This window comes from Rhinolophus sinicus, linkage group LG06 (assembly GCF_036562045.2).
Source record: "Rhinolophus sinicus isolate RSC01 linkage group LG06, ASM3656204v1, whole genome shotgun sequence".
In the NCBI taxonomy this organism is placed as follows: Eukaryota; Metazoa; Chordata; class Mammalia; order Chiroptera; family Rhinolophidae; genus Rhinolophus; species Rhinolophus sinicus.
The window spans coordinates 78,466,519-78,480,712 of record NC_133756.1 but is presented as its reverse complement, the minus strand read 5'-3'; the positions used below and the strand labels follow the sequence as shown (position 1 = coordinate 78,480,712).

Sequence of the window (14,194 nt, the reverse complement as noted above, 5' to 3'; positions counted from 1 at the left end):
TGCTGCTGGCTGTAAGTAAAAGCTTGAATCTAAAAGGAGCCAAATGTGAGATCATTCTTAAAGATTTGGGTTTGAAGGCTTTCCCTCATTATTTTTCTTCCTTCACTTCTGAACAGCTTAGGTGGAGAATAAATCAGGTCTAACCTTGAGAAAGCTTTGCTCTAGAGGAAAGAAGAGAGTATTAAATTAATGATTCAAGGTGAGTTATGAGAAGGATGGGAATCATTCAAAGATAGGGTGGAGTGAGGATGGGGAAGGAATCTGGGTGTGGCAAGGGCAAGTAGAGAGAAAAGAATCAGAAAGCGAAAGAGGGTACTGAAAAAATTTGGAAACTAGGTTGATAAAACAATCAATTTGTCCATTTAACATAATTCATTTACCTGTGTTATTTTTTCTATTCCCTGGAAGTTGTGCTTTTCAAAATGTTCTGCTATATTTAGGAAGGTGTGACGTTCCAAGTAGCAGCAATTACTTAGGACTATCAAAAGTTGCTGTTCCTAAAAGCAAAACAAATATTTAGAAAATTACATTTATAATAACAAAAACAGATAACATTTATCATTCATTAAATTTAATTACAATCTCTTGGTGTTTAATATCAACATTCAATACTTTGGTGTTGTTTTTTTTGGCTGCTTTCCCAATATTAACACAGAGAGAAATATAATACAATTCTATAATTCTATTAATTGCTTGTTATTACATAATACACCAGTCAAATAATGTTCCCTTTGAAATTTAACAGCTGTGTAGAGAAACAGGCTGGTGAAACAGCTAACTAATCAAGTAGGATCAGCTGTTGTTCTGATGAAAGGGCTTCACTTTAATATTCTATTTAATACTTTGTGCACAAAAGAGCTATAAAATGGACATTTTTAAGTAATGATGAAACATGTAGAAACTCTTAGAAAATAGTTTTATAAGAGAATTATAATACAGTACATATGATGAGCGCCTTCAAAAAACTTGGGACTTCACAGGTTTGTTTTTGTTTTTAATGCAGTTGCTCTTCTGGGGAGCAGAGGCACAGAAGCTGGGGGACTCTCCCTAGTGCCAGTCACCGAGAGGACTGGCTCTACAGAGATCCATGTTTACACTCACCAAGGCTCCAGCTGCCTAAAGATATTTCTTATTACAGTTACCAAACCCCAGTGCTGATGAATAAAACATCTTTTACCGTTCAAAAGAACTCTTTTTGCAAGTAAAATTTTAGGAGTGGCGTTTGTGACTGCTACTGTGGCTCACTGAGGGCACTTGGCCTGTGCTCCCTCAGGTGTGAGAGCGTTCTCTGCAACAAATGGGATGCATTTAGGGCCTCAGTTTAAGATCCCTTGACTAAAAAAAACTAAGGCAAAACCACTTTCCAGGAGAAGTTCTCACCCACATTCTGTTTACTGTTTCATATGTAATCAGAGTAACTTGTGTTAAAGTCAGTATGATAAACATGGAAATAAATGGGTCCCTGTCCTTTGATGTATACAAACCACAGATGAAATACACCTTTGAACTCAACTGCCAAATACAGATTGCATCTCCCAATACTTTCATTCAGCTCCATCAGATTTTTAAAAGTTTCTAAATTTCTTTATTTAAAATTTCCCTGGTTTTATTTCTGGCAGAGTCCATTCAGTGCCTAATTAAAAGGCCAAGGAATTATTGTGGTACCTTCAAGGAAATGAAGCACTGTTACGGACCCTGAATGAATCTGTGGATGGGAAATGGAGCACAGACAAGGTAGACAGGGTTACCATAGGTATACTCCTCCTGCACATTGTGTGACTAAATGGCAAGTGAGAGTCAGAAAGAAAGTAGTGGACAGGACTGGAGAGGGCACAGGTAAGCTGTGAAGCCGTATTCCCACTTGCCCGAAGCCTGGGTTATCCTTCTGTGGTTCTCATAAAGCACACATCTCTTCAGCCACTCTAAACATCCTGCACTCACAATTCTCAACTGGAGTCTCAGTTATAAAATCAATTCTTAATTGTCCTTTCCTTCAAGAGTCTTCCCTCCAAGCATGAGCCTTACCTGCTGCATCTTTTGTGCCTTATTAATTAACTCCCTTTGTTTGATTTTTTTCATAATAATCTGCATGGTTCTTCCTCCAAAATGGAAAAACTATTTGAGTGACTTAAAGTCTTACACTTAGTGTTTTCCCCCCTCAAATTTAACCAATCAGAAGAAATAAAAGTGGGAAGAAGAAACTGAACAACACAATCAAATTCTTAAGTTTGGATATAAATCAAAGGCATATTAACCACTTAGATGAATATATATGTTTGAAAATAACAACTCCACCTATCAAAGGTAGCACTTACAGATTAAGGATGATTTATTATTATGTATTATTTCAGTTATTCCTCACCGAATCTCTGAGATGTAGGCATTACCATCTGGGTTCTGTCCCAGAGGAAACTGGACACCCTCAGCGACATGCCCAGTGTTATTCAGTTAGTAAGAAGCAGGCCAGGAAGCAAACCAGTGTCTTCTGACTTCAAACCTAGACCTCTTTCTACTGTAACTGCCTCTGCTGGATAACAGAACAAGACCCTAGGAAGATCTCAACATTCTGGGCCAAATACAACAAGATACCACAGAAGGGGAAACATTAGGAAATGAATTTGGTGCCAAATGAACAATTTTTGGAGTGAAATGGGAGAGAAAAGATCCTGCGATTAGCAGAAGCAGAATGAAACTTAGTGTTTTGGTTGGCAGTAAGCTCAATGTAAGTCGACAGAGAGGTGTAATCTAATGGGTGCTTCTGGCTGCTTCCCAGGAGTCAGGGTCACACAGGGCCCTGTGCCCACCCTGGAAGAAGGACAGAAGGACCTCAGAGGAGAATTGCCACATCAAGTGACTACAAGCACATCAGCTTGGAGACGTCTAAATGATCTAGGGGGTTAGTTAGGGGAAGGGACGATTCAGAGTACACACCACAGTTGTTTTCAGACACTGGAAAGATTATCATGGAGAAATTAGGCTTGTTCCAGAAGACAGAAAAAAGTATAGTGGACCAAATGGCTGGCAAGGCCTTCCTGAGTTCAGAAGGATCTTTCCTCCAGTGCGTACCCTTCTCTAGTACTCTCTCTATGTTCACGGTTGAAAGAATGGTTTGAAACTCTCCACATCACTTCCCAGCTCCTATTGAGTCCTGACCAATGAGAACAGATGGCTACTCAGCAGTGCAATGACGAGGTTCTCTCGGTGTCATACATGACCTCCTACCTGCCAGATCATGAGGCTCTAGTTTTCTTCTGACCCAAGACGGCTCCTCCATCAGTCTGTGATGCTATGAAATAGTCCTTTGTTTAAATGCTGTTTCCCATCTGTCTCAGGAACACTGCTCTCTCTGGGTTTTCTTCTATGTCTCATTATTCCCTCAAGGCTCTCGGCTTCTGGCCATCCCTTAAATACTGGTACTCCCAATACCACTTCTATATATTTGGCTCTCCTCTCATCCTACTGGCGTTTTCTCTACGATTCGCACCCACTCCCAGGCCTTATACTGCTGATTCACAAATCTGCATCTAGATTTCTCTCCTGGGGTTCAAGTAAGCATAACCAATCCCCCACTAGATATCTCTACCTGAATGTCAGTTATTCAATACATCTGGTACCAAAGTGAACTTTTAATCTTTCTTTAGAACCTAGTGTCTTCCTGAATTCTCTCTGTGAATGGTACCATTATCAACCCAGCCATCCAAGTAATTAAACCTAGAACAGATTTTATTAAAAGTTACTTTGACTAAACTTTGATTAAACTATACTTTTCCCAACATAACAAGTCCCTTATTTAGGAATTCATACTTACAAATATAATAATTGTGGAAACGATATGCAGCAGGAAATTAGGTCATATGTTTTCTTTCTTAAGAAATATGTGTGTACACACACACACGAACACACACTTCAAGCTAGAGAGGGTTATTTTCTTTTTTAAGATAGGTGGAGTTTGGATTTCAACAGCTGAATTTATACATGTAATAAAGTATGTGTGCGAATCATTCCTAAATATATGTATATGTTTAAAAAAAGCTTATATAGTGGCTTGGTTTTGTTTTTCCCATGGAACTTTATATTCAAATAAAATGCTATTAGGGAACTTACAAAAATAAAACAGAGAAAAGCAGAGCTTCTCTGGTTTAAAAAGAAAAAGGTTGGGAGGAGGTCCTGTCCTCTGCCTCCTCTCCAACTTCCAAGCACCAGGGTACCACCAGGCCACCTAGCTCACACTGAAGAACCCACATGACACAGAAAACAGATATGTCAAGTGTAGAATATATATAAAATAATATTTTTATTAAAATTTTCACAAAAATAAAACACAACACCCTAGTATAGAGTAGTATGCAAGAGCACTAACGTAGTAGGTAATTTGGACAGATTTATGAACTAGTCATTACATAGTTTTAAAATGATATGTTTTACTCTGTATCATCTTAATTATTTATCATCTTACTTACAGAAGTCAAACTGAAGTCTTCATGGATACTTCCAAACAAATCGGGAGAAGAAATATCAACGGAAAGACTAAATATAGAAGCAAGTAAGAGAACAATTACAACTAAAGCACTAAAGTAAAAATGCTAATATAATTTTATATGTCAACTATATACCTCAATAAAAATAAAGCATGGAACCTTATGTAAATTTGACTCTTCAGTCTTTGGTTGGCTCTCTGGGTGGTGGGGGTCAAGAAGGCAGAGTAGACAGACCTTGAACTCACCTCCTCCCATGGACATAACAAAAGTACAACCACATATAGAGCAACACTAAGTGAGAATGACCTGAAGACTAACTGAACAGATTTTTCTACAATTCAGAATATAAAGAAAAAGCCACCTCTAGATGGGAAGGGCAAAGACACAGGCTGGTCAGGACCCATGCTCCCAGTATGGTGGTCCCCAAGTGGGAAGGACATCACAACCACAACCGGAACCCAGAGGAGACAGGGGTCTGACCCTCACACCAGGAATCCCAGCCTGGGAGACTGGCACCAGGAAGAGGAGCCCCCATAACATCTGGCTTTCAAAACCAGCAAGAGAGTCAAAGGGCTACAGAAAACAGAGACTCCACTCATAAAGGGCTCACGTACAAACTTACTTGCAAGTCTCAGCACCGAGGCGGCAATGTGAAGAGGCCCAGGGTCAGACATGAAGGAATTACATTGACTTGCTTGAGGGCAAGTACTGCAGGAGCAGGGTATCAACTGGAATTATCTCCTGGGACTGTGGCACTGGTGGATGCCATTATTTCTTTGTTCCTTTTAGTTCACCCTCCTTCCACCTAGCCGGCCTGGTGCAGGCCAGTGCCAATTCTGACACTCTCTATTAACCTTACTAATTTGCTCTTCTGGCCCCACCATTCTCCTGAGGACACAGCCAGTTTTGCCCAGGCCAAAATGCCTTCCAAGTGGCTCCAAACACAGCACATGCCACAACTCACCATGGAGCCCCACCCTAGCAGCTCCACCAGACACACCTGGCAGGCAAACTCAGCCAGCAACAAAGCACCTCTCAAGCAACTCCAGCATCAACACACCCCACAGCAGCCTCGGCCAGCACCACAGACATTAAGAAGCGGCACCGACTCTGGAGCCCTAGCTCCCTCACACCAGATCATCCTCAGCAGGCCCAGGCAGTCCTCATAGCCAAGTGGCCTGGGGACACTCCACTCACAGGAGCATGAGCAGGAATTACAGCACAACTACAATAGGAGGGTCCATGCAACCTACACAGGGGACATCCCTAGAGCACCTGACTCAGGTGAACAGGGATGGTTGTGCCACTGGGCCCCACAGGACACTTTTTACATAAGACCACTCTTACAAAACTGACAGACATAACTTATGTACCTAATACACATAAACAAACACACAGATAGGCAAAATGAGGAGACAGAGGAATATGTTATGAAACCAAAAAAAAACTAACATCAGAAAAGGTACAAAATGGTGGTTTAAGCCCTCACTGCTGAACGGAGAACAGAAGCCTTAGGCACTAAGACTAGCCGCCCTCTCCCTACCCTCCCAGAGCTCGCCCTATCCACATCTGCCCAGTGCAAGAAGCAGAACAGCAGCAGTGTCAGATCAAAAGAAGAGAATATTTGCAGTTCTGAGAACTGTGGTCCAGAGACACAGCCCAACTAGTTCCGGCAAAGGGGAGAGAGCTGTGGAAGCAGGACCGGCTGTGGTGGTGGTCCCACCATTGCTCTGGGCCACCTCTCACAACCCACCCGCCCCTGGCCCCACCTATCTGGGCGGATCCCTGTAGGAGTAAACACAGCTGCTGAAGCACACAGGTTCTCAATCTGGGGCAAGAAGAGCTTTGGTACCTCAGAAGCTCTCCACATTCCCCCACGGAGGTGGTGCCATATGACCAAGGCCAACTGTTCTCAGAGGAGAAGCCCGCCTTCAAGAAAATCCCCTCATTGTGTGAGAAGCTGGAATAGTGAAGAGAAAACAGAACACCACAGTGTGATAGAGAATAAAAGGCTGCATTCGGAGAAAAAATAAAATATTCTACCAACACCTACTGGAAAACAAAAGAAAGACCTCTTTCTATCAACCAGTTGCAGAACCTACTCCTGTAGATGTCTAAGACGAGAAATGATAAACCATTAATGGCCATGAATAACCAAGGCAACAACACAGCTCACAAAGCAAATGAAAAGTCTCCAAAAAATGAACTTAAAAGATATGGAAATATGTGACTTAAATAACAGAGAATTCAAGATTGCAGCGCTTAAAAAACTCAAAGAGATGCAAGAAAACACACACAGGCAGTTTAATGAACTCAGAGACACATTCAAAGAACAAAATGCATATTTTACCAAAGACACTACAATTTTAAAAAAGAACCAAATAGAATTTCTGGATATAAAGAACATAATAATAGAAATGAAGAATGAAACAGCTAGCATAGGTAGTAGAGTTGACCAGACGGAGGAAAGAATCAGTAACATCGAAGATAGAAATCTGGATATGACACGGATAGTAGAAGAAAGAGATTTGAGACTTGAAAGAAATGAAAGAACTCTACAAGAACTTTCTGACTCCATCAGAAAGAGCAATATAACAATAATGGGCATACCAGAAGGAGAAGAAAGAGAGAAGGGAACAGAGAGTATATTCAAACAAATAGTCGATGAGAATATCTTGTGGAAAACTTGTGGAAAGAACTGGATCCTCGAATCCAAGAAGCAAATAGAACACCTAATCACCTCAACCCCAACAGGACTTTTCCAAAGCACATTGTATTGAACCTGTCAAAAATCAATGACAAAGAAAGAATCCTCAAGGCAGCCAGGGAAAAGAAGATGGTAACCTACAAAGGAAAGCCCATTAGATTATCAGCAGGTTTTTCAGCAGAAACTCTACAAGCCAGGAGGGAGTGGAACCAAATATTCAAACTATTGAAAGAGAGAAATTAGGAGCCAAGAACAATATATCCAGCAAAGATATCGTTTATATATGAAGGAGGAATAAAGACCTCTCCAGACATACAGAAACTGAGGGAAGTTTCTAACACTCAATCTACACTACAAGAAATACTAAAGGAGGCTATTTGATCACCATCAACAGGAATAATTTGTGGCAACCAAAACATAAAAGGGGGGGAGAATAAAGGCCTGAACCGGAATATGGGAATGGAGAAAGTAAGCATGTTGAAAAAAATGGAATAGTCTAAATATCAAACTTTCTTTTACATAAACTTAATGGTAATCACTCAAAAACAAAATCCAGAACTGAAATACATACTGTAATAAAAGAAGAAACAGAGGGAAAAATCATAGAATACCACCACACAGAAATAATAGACAACAACAAAAAAAGAAAAGAAACAATGGGAATACAGTCTTACCAGAATATTAAGATAGAATGACAGGAAATCCTCACATATCAATAATCACCCTAAATGTAAAAACTGAACTTACCAAAAACAGGCACACAGTAGCAGATGGGATCAAAAAACTAAACCCAACCATATGCTGTCTCCAAGAGACATATCTCAGCTACGAGGACAAACATAGACTCAAAGTGAAAGGGTAGAAATTGATACTACAAGCAAATGGTACCCAGAGAAAATCAGGCATAGCCATAGTGATATCAGATGAAACAGACTTCAGGGTAAAAAAGGTAACAAGAGACAAAGATGGACATTTTATAATGGTAAAGAAAAGACCTAAGAGTCATCAATATTTATGGCCCCAATCAGGGAACACCGAAATATACCAAGCAACTAAAAACAGAATGAGAGGGGGAAATTGACCAAAACACAATTATACTAGGGGACCTAAATACATCATTGACAACTATGGATAGATCATCCAAACAGAAAATAAACAACGAAATAGCAGCCCTAAATGACACATTAGATGAAATGGACATAATTGACATTTATAGAGCACTTCATCCTAAAACATCAGACTATACATTTTTTTCTAGTGTGCATGGAACATTCTCAAGGATAGACCACATATTGGGACATAAAACTAGCCTCAGCATATTTAAGAAGATTGAAATCATACCAAGCATATTCTCTGATCACAAGGCTTTGAAATTGGATATCAACTGCAAAAAGAAAGCAGGAAAAACTACAAATAGGCGGAGATTAAACAACATACTTTTAAAGAACGCCCCGGTTAAATAAGAAATAAGATGAGAGATCAAAAGATACATAGAAACAAATGACAATGAAAATACATCCTACCAAAATTTTTGGGATGCAGCGAAAGTAGTTTTAAGAGGAAAATTTATATCATTACAGGCCTATCTCAAGAAACAAGAAAAATCCCAAATAAGTAACCTCCTGTTACACCTTAAAGAACTAGAAAAAGAAGAACAAGTGAAACCCAAGGTCAGCTAAGAAAGGAAATAACAAAAATCAGAGCAGAACTAAATGAAATAGAGAACAAAAAGAAAACAGAAAAAATTAATGTGACTAAGAGCTGGTTCTTTGAAAAGATTAACAAAATTGACAAACCCTTGGCTAGGCTCACTAAGATAAAAAGACAGAAGACACTAATAAACAAAATCAGAAATGAAAGAGGGGAAGTTATCACGGATGCCACCAAAATACAAAGGATCATCCAAGAATACTATGAAGGACTATATGGCACCAAATTCAATAACCTAGAAGAAATGGACAAGTTCTTAGGAACATATAGCCTTCCAAGGCTGAACCATGAGGACCTGGAAAATCTAAACAGACCGATCACCAGTAACGAAATTGAATCAGTCATCCAAAACCTTCCCAATAGCAAAAGTCCGGGACCAGATGGCTTCATTAATGAAATCTACCAAACCGTCAAAGAGGATCTAATACCAATTCTGCTCAAACTCTTCCAAAAAATTGAAGAGACAGTACTCCCTAACTCATTTTATGAGGCCAACATTACCCTGATACCAAAACCTGGCAAGGACAGCACAAAAAAAGAAAACTACAGACCAATATCTCTGATGAATACAGATGCAAAAATCCTAAACACAATTCTAGCAAATTGAATGCAACAATACATTAAAAAGATAATTCATCACGACCAAGTGGGGTTCATCCCAGGGGCACAAGGATGGTTCACCATACGCAAATCCATCAATGTGATACATCACATAAACAAAATAAAGGACAAAAATCATATGATTATATCAACTGATGCAGAATAAGCATTTGACAAGACACAACATTCATTTATGATTAAAACACTTAACATAGAAGGAAAATACCTTAACATAATAAAGGCCATATATGAGAAACCCTCAACTAATCTCATAACTAACAGTGAAAAACTGAAGGCCTTTGCTCTACGTTCAGGAACACGACAGGGTTGTCCCCTATCACCTCTGCTTTTCAACATAGTGTTGGAAGTCCTTGCCAGAGCAATCAGGCAAGAGAAAGAAATAAAAGGCATCCAAATTGGGAATGAAGAAGTTAAATTGTTACACTTTGCAGATGACATGATGCTATATATAGAAAATCCTAAAGACTCCACCAAAAAGCTATTAGAAACAATCAACGAATACAGTAAAGTTGCCGGCTACAAAATCAACGCACAAAAGTCCATTGCCTTCCTATATACTAACAATGAAATCTCAGAAAAAGAAATACAAAAAACAATTCCTTTTGCAATTGCAGCAAAAAGAATAAAATACCTAGGAATAAACTTAACCAAGGATGTGAAAGACCTATATGCTGAAAACTATAAGACATTTTTGAAAGAAATTGAAGAAGACACAAAGAAATGGAAAGACATTCCGTGCTCATGGATTGGAAGAATCAACATAGTTAAAATGGCCATATTACCCAAAGCAATATACAGATTTAATGCAATCCCCATCAAAATCCCAATGGCATTTTTTAAAGAAATAGAACAAAAAATCATCAGATTTGTTTGGAACCACAAAATACCCCGAATAGCCAAAGCAATCTTAAGAAAAAAGAACAATAATGGAGGTATCACACTTCCTGACTTTGGCTTGTACTACAGGGCTACAATAATCAAAACAGCATGGTGGTGGCAGAAAAACAGACACATAGAACAATGGAATAGAATTGAGAACCCAGAAATAAAACCACATAAATATGGACAGATAATTTTTGACAAAGAAAAGAAACTACAATGGAGAAAAGACAGCCTTTTCAATAAATGGTGCTGGCAGAACTGGATAGCCACGTGCAAAAGAATGAAACTGGCCTCCTATCTGTCACCATGTACCAAAATTAATTCAAAATGGATCAAGGACCTAAGCATAAGACCTGAAATAATAAACTGCATAGAAGAAAACATAGGTACTAAACTTATGGACCTTGGGTTCAAAGAGCATTTTATGAATTTGACTCCAAAGGCAAGGGAAGTAAAACCTGAAATAAATGAATGGGACTACATCAAACTTAAAGCTTCTGCACAGTAAAGGAGGCCATCGACAAAATAAAGAGGCAACCAACTGAATGGGAGAAGATTTTTGCCAACAGTGCCTCCGATAAGGGGCTAGTATCCAGAATATACAAGGAACTCATGCAACTCAACAACAAAAAAACAAACAACCCAATTGAAAAATGGGCAGAGGACCTGAAGCGGCATTTCTCCAAAGAGGACATACAAATGGCAAATAGACATATGAAAAAATGCTCAACATCAATAATCATCAGAGAAATGCAAATAAAAACCGCAATGAGATATCACCTCACCCCAGTTAGAATGGCCACTATCAACAAGACAAACAGTAACAAGTGTTTGAGAGGCTATGGAGAAAAAGGAACCCTCATACACCGTTGGTGGGAATGCTTAGTGGTATAGCCGTTATGGAAGGCGGTGTAAAATTTCCTCAAAAAATTACGAATAGAAATACCATGTGACCGAGCAATCCCTCTCCTGGGTATCTACTCAAAAAATCTGAAAACATTTATCCATAAAAACAAGTGTGCTCCAATGTTCATTGCAGCTTTATTTACGGTGGCCAAGACATGGAAACAACCAAAATGTCCTTCGATAGATGAACGGATCAAGAAGTGGTGGTATATACACACAATGAAATACTATTCAGCCGTAAGAAAAGATGAAATAGGACCATTTTTGACAACATGGATGGATCTTGAGATTATAATGCTAAACGAAATAAGTCAGACAGAAAAAACAGAGAACTATGTGATTTCACTGATGCGTGGTGTATAAACCAAAAACAACAAAGGAACAAGACAAACAAACGAGAAACAAAAACTCACACACACAGACAATAGTTTAGTGGTTACCAGAGGGTCAGGGGGGAGGGAAGTGGTAGATGACGGTAAAGGGGATCAAATACATGGTGATGGAAGGAGAACTGACTCTGGGTGGTGAACACACAATGTGATTTATAGAGAATGTAACACAGAATTGTGTACCTGAAATCTATGTAACTTTACTAACAATTGTCACCCCAATAAACTTGAATTAAAACAAAAAACAAAAAACCTCTCAATAAATTGAGTACTTATGATGAAATTCCCAACAAAATAGGTCCAGAGGAAACATACCTCCACATAATAAAGGCCATAATATGACGAACTCTCTGCTAATAACACACTCACTGGTGAAAACCTGAAAGCTTTTCCCCTTAGATGAGGAACAAGACAAGGATGCCCGCTCCTACCACTTATTCAACACAGTATTAGAGGTCCTAGCCACAGCAATCAAACAAGAGAAAGGAAAAAGGCATGAAAATTGGAAAGAAAGAAGTAAAATTGTGACTATTTGCAAATGACATGAAACTATATATACAGAAAACCCTAACTCTACCAAAAAGGTATTAGAACTAATAAATGCAGTAAAGCTGCAATATACAAAATTAATATACAGAAATCTGTGGCATTTCTATATACTAATAACATACTATCAGGAAGAGAAATTTAAAAAACAATCCCATTAACAATTGCATCAAAAAGAACAAACTACCTGCAAATAAATTTAATCAAGGAGGTGAAAGACCTGTACTCTGCAACCTGTAAGATATGGATGATAGATATTGAAGACAACTCAAATAAATACAAGGATGTACTGTGCACATGAATTATTAGAATTAATGTCATTAAAATTCCCATACTACCTAAAGTAATCTACAGATTCAATGCAATCTCTATCAAAATACTAATGGCATTTTTACCAAAACAAGAACAAATAATCCTAAAATTTACATGGATACATGAAAGACCCCAGATAGCCGAAACAATATTGAGAAAGATGAACAAAGCTGGAGGTAGCATGCTCCCAGATTTCAAACTAAACTGCAAAACTATAGTAATCAAAACAGCATGGAACTGGCAGATAGATCAGTGGAACAAAACAAAAACTCAGGAATTAACCCATGCTTATACGGTCAATTAATCTAAGGAGTCAGGAATACATAATGGGGTAAAGAGAGTCTCCTCAATAAATGGTGATGTGAAAACTAGACAGATACATGCAATAAGTTAGGCTAAACCACTTTCTTATATCATTTGCAAAGATAAATTCAAAATGGATTAAAGATTTAAAATATGATATGAACTGTAAGATTCCTAGAAGAAAAAAATAGGTAGTAAAATTTGGACATTGGTCTTAGCAATATTTTTTTTGGATATGTTTCCTGGGGCAAGGGCAACAAAAGCAAAATTAAACTACAACAAAAAGGCAACCTACTGAATGGGAGAAGATATGTGCACATGCCAAATACCATTCAGAAAAACTAAATTTAAACCAAAAAAAAAATCCTATAGGACATTACTATAAAAGAATTAACACGTGGATTTGTAAATATAAAAAATCAAGATTTGGGGGCCGGCCCGGTGGCTCAGGTGGTTAGAGCTCCATGCTCCTAACTCCAAAGGCTGCCGGTTCGATTCCCACATGGGCCAGTGGGCTCTCAACCACAAGGTTGCCAGTTCAATTCCTCGAGGCCCACAAGGGATGATGGACAGTGCCCCATGCAACTAAAATTGAACACGACACCTTGAGCTGAGCTGCCGCTGAGCTCCCGGATGGCTCAGTTGGTTGGAGCGCATCCTCTCAACCACAAGGTTGCCAGTTTAATTCCTCGAGTCCCGCAAGGGATGGTGGGCTCTGCCCCTTGCAACTAAGATTGAACACGGCACCTTGAGCTGAGTGGTCTCCCAGATGGCTCAGTTGGTTGGAGCGCATCCTCTCAACCACAAGGTTGCCGGTTCGACTCCCTCAAGGGATGGTGGGCTGTGCCCCCTGCAACTAGAAAACGGCAACTGGACCTGGAGCTGAGCTGCGCCCTCCATAGCTAAGACTAAAAGGACAACAACTTGAAGCTGAACGGCACCTCCACAACTAAGACTGAAAGGACAACAAGTTGACTTGGAAAAAAGGCCTGGAAGTGCACACTGTTCCCCAATAAAGTCCTGTTCCCCTTCTCCAATAAAAATCTTTAAAAAAAAAGAATCAAGATTTGTCCTCACAGCTCAAACAACTAAGGCTGACCCAGACTTAATCCTACTAATACAATGTCTTTAACAAGAGTATCGATGCAATCCTCTAACACCTGAATTGTAAAAGTTAACAACTAGAAGTAATATATTTTAATTTTCCACTCCATTATTTATAGAACTTCTTCATTTGGATAATTAGTAAGCTAGTCATGTGTTTGGTTTGCTAAACATGTCTCTAGTAATGCTGAGATGTGTTCAGGAGGTAAAGAAATTATGGAAAGAATATAGGTCAA

General features: G+C 39.0%; 1 protein-coding gene across 4 annotated transcripts in view; it reads right to left on the bottom strand.

Annotated features, from left to right (window-relative positions):
* Window positions 1-14,194, bottom strand: part of EXOC2 (exocyst complex component 2) — a 246,195-nt gene that overhangs the window by 71,265 nt on the left and 160,736 nt on the right. For 3 of the 4 annotated variants that reach the window (XM_019714889.2, XM_074335319.1, XM_074335322.1), the window contains 2 exons: window positions 4,461-4,527; window positions 381-497 (listed from right to left, as the gene is read on the bottom strand). In XM_019714889.2, coding sequence (XP_019570448.2) covers window positions 381-497; window positions 4,461-4,527 — 184 coding nt within the window. Of the gene's footprint in view, window positions 1-380; window positions 498-4,460; window positions 4,528-6,065; window positions 6,439-14,194 lie in introns of those variants that run through there. The other variant, XM_074335320.1, reaches the window with a different exon arrangement.